The 23,086-nt window shown below is 44.8% G+C and overlaps 1 protein-coding gene across 1 annotated transcript in view; it reads right to left on the bottom strand.

The window, feature by feature from the left end:
• Positions 1-1,182: 1,182 nt before the first annotated feature.
• Positions 1,183-23,086, bottom strand: part of foxo3b (forkhead box O3b) — a 42,732-nt gene continuing 20,828 nt past the window's right edge. The window contains exons 3-4 of the mRNA XM_035618500.2: positions 5,243-6,726; positions 1,183-4,645 (exon numbers count right to left, since the gene is read on the bottom strand). Coding sequence (XP_035474393.1) covers positions 5,272-6,726 — 1,455 coding nt within the window. The 3' untranslated portion in view covers positions 1,183-4,645; positions 5,243-5,271. The remainder of the gene's footprint in view (positions 4,646-5,242; positions 6,727-23,086) is intronic.

Genomic DNA, 23,086 nt, shown 5'->3' on the forward strand with positions numbered 1-23,086 from the left:
TGTCATTAGTTTGAATTGCCTCAGCAATTTATCTTTTTATTTGTGTGCCAAGAAACTGTCATATTTAGATGATAAGGCATATCAGTATCAGCCTTTAAACCCTCCCACTATGTGAAATACGCAGAACTTAAATTCTTCCTCGATAAATTCCCCAGAAGTCCCAGGAAGCATTTTGAAGACATGACCTCAGTGTCGTCAGTGGGAGCAGCGTTCCTGCTTATTAAAAGTACATGAACTCCTCATGAACAATGAAAAGTACATGCTGTGCGAAGATCATCAGGCAGAGTGATGAATGTTTTATTTTATCTTGTGTTTCTACCAAACGTTGCAGAAGGAACCGTTGAGTGAAGATGACCGATCACCTTGCTGCCCGTGTTAAACTGTTGAAATTACAAGCGCAGAAATCTGCCTAGATAATGGTGGCGATAATGTGTTAATGGGACAAATATTTTGGTTGATAGCCTGTTGTTTTTTTTATGCGGATCATGAGATTTCATTGACACAGTTGGGATTTGTATATTTTGCCTCAAAAGATAAAACAGATGTTTCCATAAAAGGGTGCAAACTGAAGATTTCCTTGAAGGTAAAGTGGTCGTGCGTTGGTTGTTTTGGAACAGGGGAGATTGAGGCAAGGAGAGGAGCGGCCCAGCCAGGGTTTTGGCGCAGTGGCCTGTAGGAAGTTTCAGACACGCAAGTAAAAGGCTTTGTAGGCAAGCCTGACATCACCCCATTTTCTGACTGTTCCCCCGCTCTCCCTTTCGCAACAAGCAAGAAGAGCCCAGCCCAGTGTCAGGTATCAGGGGGTTGCTGTGTGTCTGCTCTCGTTTAATTCTGCCTCGCACAAAACAAACATTGTGCAAGAGGACTTCTAGGAACTTGGAAAAAAGAACATGGTGTTGTTTAGCTGTTTGCATCCCTCCAGACTGACAGGAGAGAGAGAATTATGCTTTAGAGGGAGTGTGAGGTTAGATATGTTCAGCACAAGCGTTCTGAAACACACACCGTTTTGGAAAAAACAGTTGGCAAGCTAACTTGTGAATTAACAGCACATGTAAGGCGGACCGACGCTGTAACAGTTTCCTTTGCTGGGCTGGAAATTCCTCTTCTTCTACTTCTACCAGTTCTAATACTTTTGTTATTTTCTTTTACCGCAATAAAATGAGTTAAGACAAGGACACGGAGAAGGGTGTGTAGCCTCACCAAGCTTTATTTACATGCGCACCATTTCTTATACAAACTAGATTACAATTCAAAATGGAATACACAGGAAAAATACCCACTAACATCAAGTCGAGAAGAGGCAAGATTAATAAAGGGGCAAAGTTCAGAGGGCGTATGGATGGGAGCTGGACTGGGCCTCTTAACAAGGATGGAAATGGTTCAAGATGAAATAATGAAAAGTAATGAAAAGGAAATGTCCAAAAGGTGATTAAGGTATCTAGTGGTATGTCTTGTCTATATATTTTTTTGCTTTTCTTAACATTAAAATGCACGTGTCGTGCTGCAGGTGTGTGTGTTGAGCACAAGAAGAGAAAAAAAATCTGTTCTTCGATGAAGTAGTAGCACTGACAGACCGTGTGGAAGGCCTGCTCCACCATGACTAGGCATAACCCCCCGAAAAGCCACAACATTTGAAACTGAATGTACAAAATGTTAACAAACACAATCCTGTGATTGAGATCCCCTTTGCAGTTTATCAGGGATCAATAACCCCCTCTTTAAATAGAAGGGATTACAGCATTCCCTGGATTCACCTTGTCAGTCTTCACAGGAGGATTAAAGTAATATTCAGTACAGTCAGTGCCGTTGAATTCCAATGCTTAGCAGTTTGGGTGATGGCTCAGGATTCCCCCTGCCACCCCCCCCCCCCAAAAAAAAAAATAGATGGACATTTTATATGTGACATGATGTAGGAAATTCCAGCTCATTGCCAGATGACGCTTCAACCACGTTGTCAAAGTCATAACTTACCGCTCACTTAAAGCACCGGGACGTGAGCCTACTCTACTCCACGTGGAATAAAACAGGTGTGAAGTCAAGGAACGTCCGTTAATGAGGCTTTCCCCTGTGTCTGCGTCAATGTACACACACTGGTAAGAACATGCCCCTTAACGCAGGAGGATGGTTCAAGTGCTGATCTGTAAGCTCGCTTTTTTTCTTTTTAGAAAATCCAACAGAGTGTGCGTTTTGAGTGCTGAAGATACAGGGTTCCTCTCTGTATTACAATTTCTGTCGAGGGACGGCACCATTGGCAGGGTCGAGGGGGCACAGCTATGTCATGCACTAAACCCCAGGTAGCACGGTAGATCATTCTAGCCAACCATGCACGCGCGCTCCTCTCCCTTGGCCTCAGTGTGATGGACACTCATCTGTACACTTTATACACCGCTGGGCGTACACTTCATGTCACCACCCCAGACAGAGAAGGGGTACCAGTGTCTCCTGATGCTACAACAATGGTGTGTTCCAACATTAAAAAAAAAAATCCGGTTCAACAATTAAACCACTGGTAACAGTGTTCCCTTCTACCTGGCGCACAAAACGTTGTTCATTATTTCTTCAACTCTACCTTTAGAGGTATCACAAAATCCAAGGGTCAAGTACTACACGAGTAGCCTATATAAAGACATACAGCGAGTATATATGCATTTCACACAATTCATAATGCATAAATACATAAATGCATACGTGTGCTGTATGCACCATGAGGGATAGTGAGGGATAGCACATTCTTGTGAGATTAATTCAACAGAAATACACGTGACAGACGCGCGCACGCACACACACACATTCACTCAGGAGTTGCAGGAAGTCACCTGCAGAAGCACCAGGCGTGTCCACGAGGGGATGTGTGTATGTGTGCCACAAGTCCGACATGAGGAGAAAACAGCCAAGACAGCAAAACCAAAAATAACAGGCTGCGTGATGTCCGACGTTTGTCTCGCTTCCTCCGCTCCATCTTGACGACCAAAAGGTTCACAGGTTACAAGTTCACAAACACAAAGCACTACTGTTCTTTTTTTTTTTTTATCACGAAATGTTAAAATACCATTAGAATGTGACTTGATGTTACTTAAATGGGAAGCCTCCCTTTCCCCCCCTGAGTGATTCTATATATATGCATAACAAGCCCCACAAGCTCATTTCAAGAAAACAGCAGAGCTTAACACAGATCCCTGGTATTATTGTTTTCTATCTATTTGTGTAATGTGTTGTGTTGTGTGTGTGTGTGTGTGTGTGTGTGTGCGCGTGTGTGCGTGCTGTGATTTGGCTGCCAGCATATCCTACTGTTTGTTTCAAGTAATTTGGCAATATACAGAGTTAGCTTATTGTTTTACTCGAGAAACAAATGGCTTCCGGAGGAATGAGCCTAAAACCCCGCTCTCCCCGCCGTCTACTAGTTCAACCGTGCCGTGCTACAAGTGGCTGCAGCTTTGGGCTTCTGCAGGTCGTGGGTATAAACAGAACAACAGATGAAAAACAAAAAAAAATGCACGGCTTGCTCTTAGGACAGGATTCAACACTGTTTACATAGCACCTGTTATGGTGTGGAAATGTTCACAACACTCGGAGACAGGTATTCATTTTGGCTACATCATATGCTGTGATAAACTACCTCACCAGAAGTTAAGAACACTAAGGAAAGACTGACCATACCCCCCACCCCCCCTCGTTCTTGAACTTCCCACTGCCCTGCGCTTTACAAATATCCATGAGGTTTTCTTCCTATAGTCTTTTTTCATTTTATTTTTACATTTAGATATACGCAAAAAGATAACAAATTAATTTTGTAGTATTGAGCTAATTGTGATCTAACCCTCAGTATGCTTATAGTTTAAGTTAAATTCAAGCAATTTGAAAGAACTAAACAAGTCGTGCATGGCGTCATGTCAAGTCATTTTAACGACTACGGTTCTGGGGTCTTGCACACTGGGCCTTGTCTGTGTACGTCTACATGTATTGGATGCGTGGCTGCTCAGTGAGTAACATACTCCATTTCCATCTTTTCAGTTTATCAATACACCGGTTCTTTTGGTACAGACAGATGTTTGATGCAGAAACAGTTATGATAAAACAGAAAAATCCCAAAAACAAACACTGAACATTTAAAATCACTAAGTGAAAACAGAGGGATTTTTTTTGTCGACATAACACATCCCAGGATACCCCGGGATCAGATTTACACCACATCACTTCTTGATATTTTTTCTCCACTTTACACATATCTTTTTTTGTCTTCGACAGGAACAACTGCACTGTGCACTCCTTCCCTCTTTGCTTGATATTTAGTCCTTGTATTCCACCTGAAACCCCTTCTGATAAGCAGAGTCTCTTTGATATCGACAGACTGGGTGTCAAAGGAAAAATTGCATAACTCTAAGGTTTGTGACTTTGTTGTGATTGTTTGACGTAGCTTTCTTTCCTTTTGTCGTGGTTGTTTCACAGGAGGCTTTCGGGGCTTATGTGCAGCACCTCTAGAGTCTGTCGGAGAGCTCACGGTTCACCAGTGTGGGCGCAAAGGTACAGCTCTCGAGAGGAAGTCTTCTTCTGTAAACATAGGGTTTGTATTTTACGTTGTGCTGATGGCAGGTTTGGCAAAAAGGATGTTTATGTCTGATCTTCTCTTGCACTACATAGTTCAGACCTGGAGAGAAAAAAAGAGATATGACAATAATACGTGAGTATTTGTGCATCCTGCTCAGTAGATGCACTTTTTTCTAGGGATATCACGTTGAAACCTTGCATGGACCGAATCCATTTTATTAGATGTCGAACAAAGCTTGCTAAATGAGAAATAAACTATTAGCAACTGGAGGAAAATTATAGGAAAGGCTATGTTGTTTGGTGAATAGATGGAGAAACACATAATTTTGTTCTTAGTGGTCTTTTTTATGTAAACAGGACAGTGAGAGTAGTTTATGTACTGGACAAAAATGTGATGGCGTGTCTGTAGTTATTAGACATATCCAATATGACATGCCATTTCATAACAATTACAACACAGAGAAGCCTAGACAGCATGTCAGTGTATGAATGTTTCCCCTTATTGTTAAAAAGTCTGTATTATACTCTCATGTCAGTGTACACACATTGTATTCAGTTCTTCACAGAGAACTTTGCAAATCGGTATAGGATGCGGCCTGGATCGGTGCATCCCAAGTTCCTACATCCAAAACATTGATGGAACCTTTTTTCAAATGCCACATGATTTAACCATATATGCACACTCAAACATACACACCTGCTCTGCTCCTTCCCAGCCCGATGTTCTCAGCCAGGTACCCAGCTCTGAGAGGTCTGCTTGGTGAAGTTGCCGACTCCGTTCATGTTGGCCAGAGAGTCAAAGTTAAAGTCCAGACCGTCTGCGTCCATCAGCTCATTCCTGATGATGGAGTCCATGTCACACTCCAGGCTGCCACTGAACATGTCCAAGTCCAGATCTGTGGGGAAACGGTCCGGACAGATGCCCCCACTGCTGCCGACTGTTCCATTCAGGAAGATCGAGGTGTCGATCTGCATAGAGGAAGACCCATTTCCTCCCAAGGGTGAGAGCAAGAGCTGCTGCTTAGCATTAGCCAGAGTGTTAGCCTCATTGGCTAGGTTCAGGCCTCCGTTTAAGGATCTCAGGGAGCTTTGGTTATGGTTGTTACTCTGCAGCATCTCACCTTGGCTGCCCTGAATTCCTCCAGTGGTCCCAAATGTCATTACAGGATCACTGCGGAGCATTAGGCCGCGGCGGGAGTTCTGTGAGATGACGGCAGCCGCGCTGGCCTGTGACATCAGTGGGTCAGACTGGGTCATCATGACATCACTGTGGCTGAGACTGTCAGAGTTGAGCAGGTCTTGTAATGTCTGGTTGCCAAAGCGAGACATGCTGATGCTGGAGAAGGAGGTCTGCTTGTTCTCCTGGATGGTCTGCATGGGGGACGGACGCAGAGAGGAACTTGTTGTGTGGGGGCCAAAGATGGAGTTACTGTAGCCATTCCCTACAGCGTTAGAAGAAGTGTTGGAGGATGGAGAGGAGGTGGAGGAAGGTGAGACTAGCCCGCTAGGTTTGGACCCAAAACTGAACCCTGGGGAACCGTTTGGAGAGGTCTGGCTGGAAGTGGTTGGCACCAGGTTGATGTTGTCCAGCAACTCATCCATCAGGTCATCCGTGAGTCCATCCGTGAGTCCATCATTCAGGTTCATCGTACCTGCCAGGTCTGCCAGGCGGGGAAGCTCAGCCGGCACGGCTTTCCCATTGGTTGTGGTGTTGCCTGGAGACAGTGCTCTGCCAGGACTGGAGTAGAACATAGGCGAGAGAGGGGGCTCATCATCAGGCACCTCATCTAACTCTGGGTTGGCCAGAATTGGTGAGAGACGACCGCTCAGAGTGCTGGCATTGGAGTTAGTGCGGGAGCGGAAGTCTGTCCAGGCATCAAGGTCCTCACTGCTGCGTGACGTCGGGCTTCCGGGCCACTTAGAGAGACCTGAAGGACTGTCCCCACTGCCTTCACCACCTGCAGCGGCTGCAGCTTGCAGGGCGGCCTTTTTCTTGGCAGCACGGCCACGGGCGGACTTGGTGTACTTGTTGCTGTTGTCCATGGAGACGGCGCGGCGGCGAGGAGCCTTGCCACCCTTCCCACCCTCAGGGTTGATCATCCACCAGGAACTTTTCCCTGTTCCTTCATTCTGGACGCGTATGAAGCGGCTGTGGAGGGATAGGTTGTGTCGGATGGAGTTCTGTAACACAAGAGAGAAATTGGGGTGAGCAATGTGTGCAAAGCGCTTTTGAAGCAATTACTCAAACAAAGACTGTTGTCATTATTGATCTGTTGTATTCTTTCTTTCCTGTTGCCAATGAAACACAAATATGCCTCATCAACTCCCAACAACACTGATCCATGAACCACCCACTACCTCCGATTCTACAGCAGTGTAAACAGTCGCTCTTGGTGACTAGACACACAAACAAAGCAAAAGGCCCATTGATTCAATTCATCCACAAAATATTGACAGTAACTTGCAGCAGCATTTAGTGGTGATGCCTGCATTGTTCCCACTGTTGCTTTTGTCTTGTGAGTTATAAAAGAGAAAAGAGCAATAGCATTCTATCATCAAGCGTCTGCCCGATTATGAATGATAAATACAAAGAGCCAGTGTTGCATAAGAAGCACATTCTATGTCAGATTACGTGCGTTTGTGCATGCCTGTGTGTGTGACTCATCGCTGGTGCGTATTGATCAACTCTGAGCTCCTTCGCTGTGCGAGCCCAAGTGGCTCATTCTAGGGGAACTGGTGCACATGACAGCCCCTGGTAATGATCAAGAGTTTGACTCACAACACAGAGCTCAGCTGTACATACACACTGAAGGTCAAAACTGCGATAAAATAACCCTGTTGAATCCTTCGTTGCCTCACTGATGGATTTGTTTGCATGCAGAGCTATCAGAAGGATGATCTTTAATATTCTACACACATATTTAGCATTTTTGACACACATAAGTCCTGCTAGCAGCATAGCTCTAGGGAAGGCAACTACTTGATGCATTTCATTTTGCACAGGACTTCATGGTACCTAGAGGGTGAAGCCTACTGACTTTGGTGATATACAATTGTTCCTCTTGCACTTGAGGTAGACATTTGTGGTTGGAATGAAATGTCTCAACAGCTACTTGCCTTGAAACTTAACACATATTCATGTTCACTTCAGGATGGTGGTTTGGTTCATGACCAAATATCTCCAACTGATGACTTCCCATCAGCCTCGGTTGTACTTAATGCTAATTAGTGTGTTGGCATGCGAAAGCACAGAACTAAGATGGCACAGATGATACCTGCTTTACACCAGCATGTCATTTCTGTCATGTTGTGTGCATGTTAACATGCTAATGTCAGCATTCAACTCAAACACCACAGTGGCTATGTGCAGCCTCACAGAGCTGCTAGGATGGCTTAAGACTTGTTGAGTTGTATTGAGCAAAGGGCGATTGCTAAAGAGGCAGATTGTCATACACAAACCACACTCTTGAGTATGAGTTATGTGAATATGTAGGAAGCCACATTACATTGCATTCTTAGCTGGCATAACAGCTGTTAGGAAAACAATGGGGTTTGTCTTGTTTTGAGGAGTCAGTCGGGACCAAGCAGATATTGCAGTTTGATGTCACTAAATCGGGTTATATAATAAAACCACAATAAAAGACACAATTACTGTTTCATGAAGCACTATTTAAACAATAGTAGGACTTGTAACTTTTATTGTCGTGCAATTATTAAGGGTTTCCATTTGCACAATATAAACATTATTCACATGACATGTTTACACATTTCAGTCACTAGTCTTCTTCAATAAATGATTAGTGCAAGTTAAATGCGGAACTGTATGTTGTGAGCACTGGATTTTACTTTTTTTTTTAAAGTGTTGAAATTCCAACTTTATATCTGTAAATAACACCCGTGCACATGGTCATCTGGTCCACGCCCCTTCACACACACCGACACCCATAGCAACACACACACACACACACACACACACACACACACACACACACACACTTTCAGCCATCTGGTTACTCAAGACTACTCTCTCTTTTGCGTCCTCCTTCTTGTGCCCCACAAGCCACTGAAGACATTGTTGGATTCATTATTTTGCCTCAGTCTCCTTCACTTTCCATACCCCCTCCCCCCTTCCACAGTTTCTGTTGTATCACAAACACATAGCTCTTATGGGTCCAGAGGGACTCTGGGGCTATGCTATATCCTCTCATATAAACAACCCGACCGCCATCCACAACATGCATGCAATTCCTTGTCTGTTTTCCTGCTATGTATATTTTTACTCCCTAAAACAGAACAGATTTCAGGGTTCAAAACAGCGAGGGCCAACATTTTCTCGTTTTTTGTGGGTATCACAATATTGTTTTCCGCGAAGCAGTCCCGTCTTTCCCGGGCAACAGTTTAGAGACAATTTGGTCTGGATTGTTATTTTGGTCAAAAGCAGTTCAATCAGAGAGGAGACAGAGTGGGTTTGAGTTACATTTCTGAACGCCAAGTTGGCAAGTTTGATCTCTGGGACAAAACTGAACCTCTGACCCGCTAATGTGAGTGTGTGTGTGTGTGTGTGTGGTGTGTGTGTGCGTGTGCGTGTGCGTGTGCGTGCGTGCGTGCGTGCGTGCGTGCGCGTGCGTGCGTGCGTGCGTGTGTGTGTGTGTGTGTGTGTGTAGTTCAGCATATACAGTGCGTGTGTGAGTTTATTTGTATAGTTATATGGAAATTCAGTTTTGAATTTGTAGCCTCTTGATGCTTTTGCATTTGAAAATGCAAAAGTCGTTTCTGCAGGACTTTGTGCTGTGAATTAGCAAATCCATAAAAAGTTGCATGTAATTGTGAATGGTGTGTCTATGTGAATGCACGTTTTCAAAGTGAGTGAATGTGTGTGTGTGTGTGTGTGCGTGCATGTTCTGTGAAATGAGGTAAGATGAGAATAGATACCAGGGAGACCAGTGTTTATCCTCTGCCAGCATCTCTTGAGGCATGACGTAATGCTGCTTTATTACTAAATATTTTACAAACACGCACGCATGCACACACACACGCACGCCCGCACACTAGCTAAATGTTCCCAGCTGCCAGGGAGATGTAAATAACGGACAGACTTTGTAAAGGAAAGAAGAGAACTTCTGGTGGGATGAATGAGAGCAGAATGAATGGAATGTGCGTTTCCTTCTCCTGCTGCTGTAAACATTTACCTGCCAGAACCTGACACTTCATCAATCCTTCTCGCTCGCTTTCGTCCTGCACACTCTTTATCCAAGCATCCCGACCACGCTCCCCTCCTCCAACAGAGCCACTTGTTTAATCTGTCTCTTTTCCGTGCCACTGCTCGTCTCCTTCAAATGTCAGGTGAGATAATTGTAACTCGATGTGATGGAGCAGCGATAAAAGGAAGCGGGACATGTGCAACTGAAGCACAGGCAGTTATAAAGAGAAGAGGAAAAAAAAGGTGGCAAGTAAAAGTGTGAGTGAGAGATGGTGAGAAAGAGGGTGAGATGTGGATGATTGCAAGATGAAAGAAGGAAACGTGTGTGCTATAAATCAGTTTATTTCAGATCCTCCGACTCACTTGCTCACAAACCCTGTAATGTTTATTCCCATTAGTCTGGATAAAACATTTTCCAAGATATGTTTTCTGGAAATACACATTTTTCAACCGTATTTTAATTTTTTTTTAAATGTTGAGCACTGGTATGGAGCAGAATGAATGTATGCCCTGTATGGGTTTGTGTGAGTACATTGCACCTCTCTGTGTGACACTGTGTGCTTACTACTGTACTGTGGCTCCTCTAGGGTATTCCCAAAGCCCATTAATAAAAAACAGCTCCCAGAGACAGCAGCTCTGATTCATAACTCCTACTATGCAGCCACAAGAGCTAAATAACACACATGCGCTGCTACAGCTCGCAGTGAGAGCTTCCCAAGGGATAATTACGCTATTCACGCTGCCCGGCAAGTTTTTTCTCTTTTTTCTTCCTCTTGACCTTATATTTCCCTCCATTTTTTCTACCAATCCTCCTTTTTTTATCTAATATGACTGTTTTACCGCTGAGACAAAAATCAACACATCTGGTCTGGCTTCCATGCAGCCCCCGAGCTCTGGTGGAACATTTCACTGTTGTGTCATAACAAGCCTTTAAAGAATCTACTAGAATATTATGTACAACTTACAGCGTATTCCCTCATCATAATATTCAAGATGATAGAAGAAAACATAGTAGTCATCAGTTTTTCTCTTAAATCAACTTTTAAAGCAGAATACTTATAGTAGTTGGCACATCAATTGCTTTATAAAAATAATTAAATTTTTTACAGTTTGAGCTGAACTAATCCATCCTATCTGATATGAAATGAAGGGGCCTACTGATGTTTTCTGTGACTGTTAAGAAACTATAAACTGCACTGTGCTGGTCTAAATCCCCCCCATGAGACTGGTTATCCAAGTTCACCAGGGTTACATTTTCTGAAGCCAACTAACTCAAACTAGCCTGACGAAGCTGAACTTGCTTTGTGAGATGGGCCCCAGCTGTGTGTGTGTGTGTGTGTGTGTGTGTGTGTGTGTGTGTGTGTGTGTGTGTGTGTGTGTGTGTGTGTGTGTGTGTGTGTGTGTGTGTGTGTGTGTGTGTGTGTGTGTGTGTGTGTGTGTGTGTGTGTGTGTGTGTGTGTGCGTGTACGTGCATGCGTGCGTATACACCAGCTGCAGCCAGAGCTCAGGAACACAGAGGCCTTTTTGTCCATCGGCAACATGTGGGAACAATTAATCACTGTCAGCAACCACGCTAGGAACTCTCTCTCTCTCCTTTGTCTCATTATTCTCATTTTTGAAGGTGCGTAGGTGGGAACTCATATGTTTGCATTTATGTAAATGAGAATGTAGTAGGTGTGCGTACGAAATTTTAAGGAGGTGTTTTAAAGAGACTTTTAGTCGGCTCCAGGGGATTTAGATCAAATTATTACCACAGATGCATGTTGTAAATGTATAGAAATTAACACCCCCTGGGTGATTTAGAAGCAAATTCCCCTGATTGGTCCAGACGGTTCTAAGGATGCGTTCTAATTGGTTGTAACTGTGCAAGATTCAGCGGCGGTGATTGGTGGATGTGAATTGGTTTGCGTCGCCAGGCAGTGCACAGAGTGGAGGATCCAGACTGTGTTGCAAGTGTATTTCATCACCCAGCTACAGCAACTGAACTGAAATGTATGAAGTGGCTCAGATTCACCCTGTCAGGTTATTTAAGTTTGTGCGAGCTTGAAAGAAACATTTGTTTTTTTTTACTGGTCAGCCCATACCTGACACGACCTTCCCCCGCCTCTCGGAGTAAGGAAATACACACTTGAACACAAAACGCAGCGCACAGCTCTGGTGCCGTGCTGCAGGTCAGAGGGTTACAGTGTCATGGAGTCAGGAGATAACTCGGAGTCAAAGGTCATAGCGCTTTGAGGTTGCAGCTCTCGCCTCATACACGCCTAGACCCTCCCCTTTTAACCCCGTTTCACTGCTTTGATTGGACAAACTCTGTGACCTGAGCCTCACACCTCTGGTGTACTTAACCACCCGCTGACACCATGTGCATGTGTGTGTGTATGTGTGTGTGTGTGTGAGTCCTGGCCAAACATAACCACACTTTATCAGCCATTATGTAAACCAGCACTAATTTGAGTCTAATGTCAACAGTGACCGCTGCCGGGTCAAGCAGACAACTTTGCGCAACATTAGTTACCATTTAAGACGAAGAACCGTCAGTGGGCGCAGTCAGAATAACGCTTGTCCGTCACTTAAGTGTTCTTTGTTTTAAGCAAATGCAAATAAGATTAACTTTGTGCAAACAGGTGACAGGTAGCGCCCTGGCAAATGAAAAACAAATAAATGACGACTAGAAAATGTTCTCAAGGCAAACATAATGGCCAGACAAAGACAAAAATATATAGATAAATATTAGAGAAAAACAGTTGTGATTTTCAAACAACAAGAGCACAATATTTTTTTTAAAGATTTAACAGGTTGCATTTGGAAAAACGCCTTTTCTCTCAAAAATGTATCTAACAATAAACAAACAAACAGAAAAAGAGCTTGTGGTATCTTGAGCGGCAAATGCACAAACACTGAAAACGGAAAAAGTTTTCATTTATCTAGGGAACACAATTGAGTATATGAGGATGTGTAACTGGTCTTTATTTGAAAAAATCATCTCATGAAAATTGAAATATGCTTCTGGACTTTTTGTGATATGCTCGAGGTTAGTTAAGGGGAAGCATATTGAACATTTGGCTATTGTCTCAATGTATGCCTTCGAAGATTGTGATAATAACTGTGGCAACAGGTGTGTATGTAATGCATACAGTACGTGCACGCAGAGACGAGCTGCATCTGTGCATTTCACGGAGGAGGGGCAATGAAAGTTTTGCGAGGGGTGAGGTGGAGGCACAGACAACATGCAGGTCTTTGACACGTATAAGGCAGTTTATAAATAAACAGTCCGGCTGGTCTTACCCTAACGCTGCTGAGAGAGGATGGTTACACACACACACACACACACACACACACACACACACACACACACACATTTGGTCTGGGTTCCAGCAGCCCTGAGCTCTGGACTGCAGACAGAACATTCCATTCTCCTCAATCATATGTGCGTTTCCCGGCCAGCGGCCGGGTGTCTCTCCCAGATTGTGTGTTTAACTTTATATTTATGTCTGTGTGCGTGTGTGTGTGTCTGTGTGTGTGTCTGTGTGTGTGTGTGCGTGTGTGTGTACGCTGGACGGGGATCTGGGGCTTGGCAGAAAGAATCCTGTTACACCTCATTCTGCTTTTATTTCTGCTTTTTACTCGCCCTCCGCTCTTCTTTTTTTGTGAATAGATTAGGGTTTTCGCGGTAGCGTGCACACACTCGCACACGCCTAAATGTCAAATCGATTCAGGGAGGATATTTTCTTGTTTTGTCATGAGAAGAGTCTCATATACAATTCATAAAATCTTAATGAGATTGATAAATCCATAATTATAGTGTGTACAGCAATATCAAGTTCTCGTTTTAGAGTTAAATTGCTGTTAATGTGAACACACGCACGCACGCAGGCACGCACACACACACGCACACGCACACACACACACACACACACACACACACACACACACACACACACACGCACGCACACGCAGCTTTCCAGGAGTTGTGACGTTGTTAAATCATAAAAAGCCTGCTCTTGTCATCGCCGAGACCTCTCCACTGCAATGTCAACCTCTACCTCTCTTTCTGTTTCCCATCTGTCTTCCTCTCTCCCTCTCTTCTCTCTTTCTTTGCCTGGCTCCAGTGTATCAAGTGTTGTGTAAAGCCACATGCTCAAACAGCTACTTATTTACTCTCTCATTTCCTCCAATCAGTTAGCCTGGGGTGGGGGAGATGGCTGACCCATCCCACCTCAGAGAGCCAATCAGTGTTTGTCTGCGCAGAGGCATGGTTAGTCACGTTATCCTGGGGAGGTTCCACTGGGTCAGTGTGTTTTGATCAGCGCTGGATGGTCACCTCAACTCCTACAGTGCTAAGTACAAAAACACACACAAACAAACAAACAGTGGACGGAGGCTTGGGGGATACGAAAAGCAAGAAACAGCACGTGAAATACAGTACATCACTAGATATTCTCATGATTTGGATTCAGGAAAAAAACCCAAAAATTGTCTTCCATGCAAAAATTGATGAGGTCATAAGGCAAACACGCGTATTCCACTACAGTTCAGCCCGGGACGTCTATGCTTTGCTTCGGGGACGACACGGAACATCCCTGCTGGGTTTTATCAACCCCGAGTTCCAGGACACAGAGTCCTGAAAGCTACGGAGGAACTGCTCCTGCCAAGAACACACACACACACACACGTGTGTACACTGAAAACAGATCTTAGCATCTCAGCCAAGACAAATGCGACTTATTCAGACACATGCTGATTAAGTTTGCAATACGTGGGTCAAATGTTCTGTCTTGGGACATGTCATAAACTTTAATGTTGCAGGAGCAGGCATCTGTTTCTATTTAGTAGTTTTGGATGATGCATTGCTGTAATGTGCTGTGTATTTAACTTCAGACTTAGGCAATCTAACACATAACGCCAATAATAATCACAACCATAATATTAACCTAGAAAAAAATAGAGCTCTAGTTTCAGTATCAGTATCAGTTTCAGTATCAGTATCGGTATCGGTATCAATACCCGAATTCATATCTTTTTTTAAAGCCACTTTAACCCGTCAAACCCTTTTGATGTGTTGTACAAATAAAAAAATATACCCAGGACATTTCTGCAACACAAAAAAACAAACCATCTGCCAGCCTATAAATACAACCAAAGGGAACATAAATATATATTTGGGGGATAAACTGCTGGTGGATTTAAAACCAATTCGCTGTGTGAACTGAATGTTGTTTGGGTTTTTGCCTTTGGGATTGGGTTTACAGATCCTCTGGCCCGACAGGATGATGACGATGGTGCCGAGGTGACTCGCAGCCTGCCCTTTTTAAGAACTTAAACTATTTCAACATCTGACATCTAAAAATAGAGACGGATCAGGGGGCAAGTCTGCACGCGGCGATTATCGTATTCATCCTGGTATATGAGGGCGCTGATGACGGACGCGCGGTGAGAATGAAGGCGCGGTGGCGTGGTGGTGCATAAGAAAGACAGACAAACCACCATACGACCCCACTGGTATGCATTACAGAGCTTTTCTGTGTGAACAGGTGATTAATGAGACCTTCAAACTGGAGAGAGAGAGAGATTGAGAGACAAAGTTAGATAAAAAAAAATACAGAGGAGAGAGAGAGAGAGAGAGAGAGAGAGAGAGAGAGAGAGAGAGAGAGAGAGAGAGAGAGAGAGAGAGAGAGAGAGAGAGAGAGAGAGAGAGAGAGAGAGAGAGAGAGAGAGAGAGAGAGAGAGAAAAAGAGGGCTCTCTTATTATTAGGATTAACAGGGTGACTACATGATTAATTACATCTCTGTGTGATACGAGAAGCACCGAGGGGAGGAGGGATAGAGGGAGAAGGGGGTAAGGGCACAATCATTCATAACTATATCAGGAAGGGGAATGCTGCTTTTCCTGTGGGATGACACGGTGCAGGTGACAAGGAGTACGTTTGGGAAATGAGCCTGCCAGCTACACTTCAACCCTCAGACCCGTTTCAAGGGCAATAGAACGGCAAAGTGGGGGGGGGGGGGGGTCAAGATTTGAAAGTAAAAGTCCTGTTCATAGACATCGTCAGGTGGTCGGAGTGTGTTCTACGCAGGAGCATTTCAAGGGACTTCGGGGGCCCCAGGTAAAAGGGATCTGAGGGGCCAAAGCGAACCGCTCCATCGAATGATTCTTTACTCTCAGACTGATCAACAAAGTTCATACTGTGCACGCAGCAGCCACCGGGGCTCATGGGCGCTGTAGTATTTACAGCTTGCTCAAGTGTTAAACTGATGCCCCAAAACTGAGCGTACCACTCCTCTGGTATAACCCCATGTGCAAAAGGTTTTGCCGAACGAAGAACTAATGGCCTTGTTCAGGGTAAATAAATAATTTACTCTATGTCTATGTGAGGGAACACTGAGAACCTTCAAAGTCACAATTTCCCCACTTTGCCACTCAATTTGCTTCAATAATGGAAGGGGAGGAGAGGAGAGGGTAGGTCGGGGGAAAGAGAAGTGTTGGGACACAGGGAGGAAGTGAGGATGGGGAAAAGAACATGCTGTTTTAATGGGTGTTGCTTGGGTCAAGGGTTGACTGAGGTTTATCGCCTCCCTTAACACCGCGCTGCCCTGTGCGCATGCTTTTGTTTCCACTGAGCACCGGATTGTGTTCTGCCAAGAACAGAATTACACTGGACGCATTGTAAGATACTGCGCTATCTCTGAAGTTACACAGGTATCAGAGAAGTAGAGCTGCAACAGAGAGATGTATCCCATCCCTCCTTGCAGGTTTTTCTTTGCCTCATAAATTCATGTCTGGTATCTGGTCTCTGGCTGTGAATCTCCTGCGCACACAGGAAATGACAAATCTCTTTCATGCTGACTGTTTTACATAAGATGCTTTTGCTTTTCTGATGTTTCCATTGTCTTCAGTTTTTGAAATACGCTAAATGGTAGAAATTTCTTATCAGTAAAATATCATTATAAAACTAATTATTAAAGTCAACATTTACAAACCAAAACTGTCTTTGAACCACCAAGAGAGCTTATTTTGCAATATTCACCAACAATGAAAAAAAAAACAAACATTCAGGGACATTAGTGTTTCCCATACTAGGGTCTGCATCCCGCTCAAGGAGTTTTAGATTTGAACCTTTTCTTGGCCCCTCAAAATACTTTAAATGGATATGGTTTAAACAGAACTCTTTCTGTTGAACTTATGTCCACAATAGATCCATAACGTCTGACACGCGGGCCCCAAGCGAGACGTTGCTTCATTTTAAGGGCTCATGAGGCAAAAAGGGTTGGGAATCGCTGCCTTACATAACCTCCAGGCAGTCGAATGTAAAAGATTACCTTGTGCTGATATGTGGGGCAGCAAACGAAAACTGCTTCTTGTTGCAGTCGTGGTGCAAGTTTATCGTATATATTTCTGAATGCCCACGACAACGAACAAGATCCTGTCCTCCACTCCTCATTCTCGGTGACTCGGAGAGACTCTCATTGCTGACAGGCTTATGCAACACAGCGACAGGTTGCGTCATTTTCAACTCGCACCGTCACATATTTGTGTCTATTTGCGTTGGCCAGTGCAAATGTGTGGCTGTTAACGTCTCTGCCTTGACTTTGCATGTTGAACGTGCCAAAATTAAAGCCAATGAAACATCCTTCAATTTATGTAACACAGAACAACTTGTTACAGTTAGCACTGCTGTGAAAGTGTATGAATATTCACAAGGAAGTCATGTCTTCGCTCCAAAAGACAGACACACACACACACACACTTTTGCCACTGACTCTCTCTCTGCGCGTTTTTGTGTGTTCATCTTTTATCATTACTCTTGTCAACTTGACCTGCCTTTGCTCTGTGTGCGTGTGTGTGTGCGTGTGTGTGTGTGTGTGTGTGTGTGTGTTTGTGTTTGCGTGCGTGCTGCCTCTCTGATCCGTTGTTTCCACAACACAGCCCGCTCAGTGGCTCGTCGATGTGTCCAGGTTACACCTAGAGGACGTTGTTTGGGTTGGAGAAGGGTCGACTTATTTTCGAGCTGTTGACGTATGCGGTTTAATAACCTCTCAAACCTTCAATTAACTCCGCTGAAGGTGAGCTATGATCTCATTGAAACAGATTACGGCGATAATAGCATTACACATAATCATGTTGGCTGACTAAACACTGGGCTACAAATCTAGTTTGAGCTCGATTGTTTGGGACCAGCGACACGCTTTTTCCCATTTTGTGTGTATTCATGTGCGTGTGTGTGTTTTGAGTTTTGGTGCAGCAGTGAAGTTCACATCTGGTCTGGATTAGTGTCGGGGCCCCACTGGTGTTCATGGGGCTCTTCACTCTAATGGTGCTAAAAGCAGATACAGTACACAGGGCGTGTGCGCACACACGCACACACACACACACACACACACACATACACACATACAGGCCACTGATTTTTACCATATGTTGTACCATGACACACACTTCAAGACTTATCCTGATTTATTACAATTTGTGTTTTATTTTCTGAGTTTTGGTGAACCTTTTTTTTTCTGCCAAACGCTCAACAGTGTGACATTGCACTGAAAACACATCTGACATGGCAACAAACACGAGCAGTCGGGCAATTTTTGAAAAGGAAAACGTTTTTAAAAAACAAACAAATTGTCCACCGTAAACATCGATATCGGTTTACAGATAGACAGACAGACAGAGCTTTTTTATAGACTGTAAAGTTAAGTCTAAGCTGCTGGTCATTTAAACTTATTATGGTGAATTATATCGCAGTCGTTTTTTGCGTTTAATCTTTCAGTATCATTTTGACCTTTGACTCTGCTGTTTTAACACTGAGCCATTGTAAGACAGGTGAGAAATGATTGTGAAGAAAGGTAGACATTGTTTTTATTTCAGTCCGTCTCTCGGGTTCAGAGTCAATAGGTCAGTTTAACTTGCCTGCCAAGCACCTCTGCACTGTAAAGTGTTTCTGTTTGACCGTGTGTGTGTGTGTGTGTGTGTGTGTGTGTGTGTGTGTGTGTGTGTGTGTGTGTGTGTGTGTGTGTGTGTGTGTGTGTGTGTGTGTGTGTGTGTGTGTGTGTGTGTGTGTGTGTGTGTGTGTGTGTGTGTGTGTGTGTGTGTGTGTGTGTGCGTGTGCGCGCGCCTCAAGCTCTGCTGATGTCAGCACTTCCAGGGCCCCTCGGCTCTCTTCCTCCTACACACCAGCTGAGCAGCTGGAAAGAGAGTCGGAGTTGGAGGTGTTGGTGGTGGTGGTGGTGGTGGAGGTTTTTGAACTCATCCACACTGACACAGTGTTTCTGTGTCCTTTACGTGTTTGTTTTAGCACCGGGCGAGATCTTAACCTTTTGCGAGGCAAACACCCGATGGCTGAGACAGGCGCACCCAGACATACTGTCGAAACACACATCCACCGCACACACACGCACACACACACACACACACACACACACACACACACCTTGGGAGATTTTTCTCCCAGCAACAGCGAGCCTCTTCCTCAGCTCCCCGAGACCCTGCCCCTCTGAGGAGTCACATGACTTCCTGCTCTGAGACAAAAGAGAGCAGCAGTTCGACTTCACTCTCCCTCGCCTCTTTTAACCTGAGTTTGACCATTTCTTCACACGCACTTCACATTTTGTTTTGAGGACTGTCACAAAAAGTTGGTCTGACTGTAACCGACACTTTAACCTTAGCATGTTTCCTGGAGACACATCTACCAGACGTCACTCTTTCTAACAGCGGTGTAAAAATAATTCACGACAAAACAACTGAAATCGCGAGAGCCGAATCCCAACTCCTCCGCTCTCACTCACTCTGTCTGTTTCCCCACTCGTTTTATTGCATCACTTCCTGTCAATCTGGTCTCACTCTGTTGTGCTGACAGAAGAAGAGGATCCTTTTCACGAAATCCTGGTTTCTAGAGCGACGCTATTGTTTCATGGCGGCGTAGCCCAGTTCGCCCGTCTCTGTGCGAGCCCATGCGTTTTGTCGTGTCCAATATAATTATGCCTGGTGACACGTGTGCGCTGCTGCACGGGAGTTTGCATGTCCCCGTGGTTGTGCACGGACAAAAAGTGAGTGCCCCGAGCTTTTGTTTATGCAGGTCGACTTGTGTGCGCGTTAAGCTCATTAATCAATGCCCTAGGAGATGATGACGATGACGATGATGATGATGGTGGTGGTGATGATGACATGGTCATGTTCCCAAATTGGACACTGTTGTGTCGGCTCACTTCTTCACGTCCTCCTCACTCTGGTTCAGCCATCGGTGTACTGTACTGTGCATGTGTGTGTGTGGGGGTTTTTTTCTGCTCACACTGTGCCGCTTTTCAAGTTGACATTATGCAGGCTTTTTTCTGCACTTGACTTCTTTTCATACAAGGTTCTTAAAAACAGTCATGCTATCGAATGAAGACTTAGATCTCAACCTCCTGGATTCAATGAAATGTTTAGTGACTTAAACCGCTATCTGTGTGTGTGTGTGTGTGTGTGTGTGTGTGTGTGTGTGTGTGTGTGTGTGTGTGTGTGTGTGTGTGTGTGTGTGTGTGTGTGTGTGTGTGTGTGGTTGTTAAGAGAAAGGACATGAACTCTAAACAAAATTTCAAACCGCAGACGTAGGAGGACGCGCTGAGGAGCACATACTGTAACTTGCCCGCGCTCTTCGGTGCCTCGTGGCTGTTTTTCTACTTCACTTTCTCACATCTACCTCTTAAATAACAGAAAGCACCAGTTTTTAGACTGCTTGTATGACAATTCGGCTCTTTAAAATCTTTTACTGCAAAATATACACAAATTCTGAACAATAATACCCCCTGAAAATGTAAAAAAAAAAAAAAAAAAGCCCGGAGCAACTGTGCTGCCGGGATACTTCATTATAGTCTCTCGTGGAATTTTGTTTAATTAAAAAGTACACAGATTGGAGTGACAGAAAGTCTGGGGGAGAGCTGGAAGGGTTATTATGAGCCAGGCTGAAATGAATTTCCAAACATGCATCTTTGTCCAAACAAACCCACCTCTTCTACTTCTTATTTGCCTACACATTAGCTTTTTTTTTTTTTTTTTGCATAATGTACAACCAATGAAATATTCAGCCAAGAGATGACGCAAATCAAACTCATTATTTATCTTCATACACTGACAGCAATCGTTATTTTTCATCGCCTGGCTTCACTACACAAACCTCCTGTCTGTTCTCGCTGCTTGAAGTGGACTCCAGTGCCATGGTGACTCTTCTGGAATTTCATTATGGGAGTTTGAGCAGATGGTATACTGTTATCAAGTCTCCCTATTTATTTTGGGCCCGAGTGTAGTGTGAACTTAAATACCCCCATGCTATGGGGGGGTTATTTGGGGGTACAAGTATGGGCATCAGGGCCCCAGTTTACCCCGAGCAGAGAGGGTTCAGTGGGGACACGAGAGGCCCTCATCGCCTTTCCATCACTCTTCTCTTTTGTCCTGGCTCTCTCAGGCGCTCACAGCTTAGTGCTTTAGTTCATACATGACAATACACACACACACACACACACACACTTGCGAATGTCCAGGGCAGCCTGGTATTTCCTTACACCCACTCGCATGTTGTACACACCGATGAGGACGCACACAAACACACGCACAGTCGAGTGAACAGTGGCCCCTGATGAATCGCAGTGTCCCCTCCCCACGACGTCACCTCGCCCTCCCTCCAGTCGAGCTCTTTTCCCCACACGCAGCACTCTGTATTTATATTACCCCGCTATTAATAGACCACCGGTAACCGCACAGCTACCCCCTCTGTTTTTCGGTGTGTGTGTGTGTGTGTTTGGCCACCACAACTTCAGTTTTCTTTATTCGGCCACTGTTAAAGCTTGAGTTTTGCTATAAAGCTTCCTTATTTGGAGATGGAAAGCGCAAGTGTGTGTGTGTGTGTGTGTGTGTGTGTGTGTGTGTGTGTGTGCGTGTGTGTGTGTTAGCATGACAGGAAACATTGGCCTCACAGAGGCGGGTAATCGGCTCATCTACTCTGCGGCTGACAGCATTACCCAGCAAGTTGCACCAGTGACATCGGTGCACTTCCCTTGACCTCACCTGGGTGAAGAACAAAAAAAAAAAGAGACACCGCAGGGCTACAGAGCATGCACAATAACATGTCTGCATGTGAATTGAAGTTTCTTTGTGACCTCTTCCAAGGGAGCATTCAGGAGGGATGGACGGAGACAGAAGGGTGTAGCTGTTGGCTGATCTCTTTAATCTACTGCACAGACTCATGAATGGGTGCATTTTTCCCCTTTCTCATGATCTGTCTGTCCTCTCTCTTACGGCTCCCCTTTTGTGGTTATTTTTCCACCCACTTTGTCCCTTTCCCTCTTGCGCTGACATTCTCTTATTGTCTGCTTCTGTATTTCCCTGTCATCTCCCACTCCTTTCTCTCCCTCTCTGAAAAGGTCCTTTCGAAGTCAGCTCTGCACACAGAAGCTGCATGGTGGCACTGGCTGGCCGCAGGCCAAGACTCGGCTCTCTGGCTCTTTCTCCTCGTCTGTGTTGGTTTCGCAGCAATTGCAATCACACAAGCTGCCCCCTTCCCCACAGTTCGACTCTCATCTTACCACATCTCTTTTGCATTTGTTTTTTCTACCTCTCCTTTCCTTTTCTCAGTGGCGACGGAGTGGGTAGAAAGTGTGAGATCTGGAAGCCTCAGATGCTTGCTTTCACACACACACACACACACACACACACACACACACACACACACACACACACACACACACACACACACACACACACACACACACACACACACACACACACACACACACACACACACACACACACACACACACACACACACACACACACACACACACACACACACGCACACACACACACACACACACGCACAATGTCAGGTGAGAGTGGAGCTGCAGGGCTCAGCGCTTTTGAAAGGGGAGTGTCTGATCACTCTTTGGGGCTTGTGTGTGATCGGAGAGGAAAAACAGGGAAGAAGAAAGGCAAAAGGAGAGCGCTGACAGGCCTCTCAAAAAAGTCGGCCTCTTTCCAATCGTAGGCTTCCACATGCTAGTGGGGGGAAAAGCATGCGTGCACATCACACTGACCACAGAGTGCATGTGTGAAAAGCTTACCTCAAAGCTGAGTGGCAGGCCTTTGAACCAAACTCACACCATGCACGAAGATAATGGAAGACTGGCCCATCAATGCCAGTCACGTACGAACTTCACACCGATTCAGGCGGCGAATTTAAAAGAACTCGATTAGTCCAAAACTAATCCAGCACCAAGTGAAACGGCGGGCGACGCAGGACGTGCCTCTTGCCTGCACGAGAAGAGTGGGCGCAGGTGCCCAATGTGCAACGTCAGAGCAAAATGCACAACTTGTGACTT

Source organism: Scophthalmus maximus, chromosome 18, assembly GCF_022379125.1.
Source record: "Scophthalmus maximus strain ysfricsl-2021 chromosome 18, ASM2237912v1, whole genome shotgun sequence".
NCBI lineage: Eukaryota > Metazoa > Chordata > Actinopteri > Pleuronectiformes > Scophthalmidae > Scophthalmus > Scophthalmus maximus.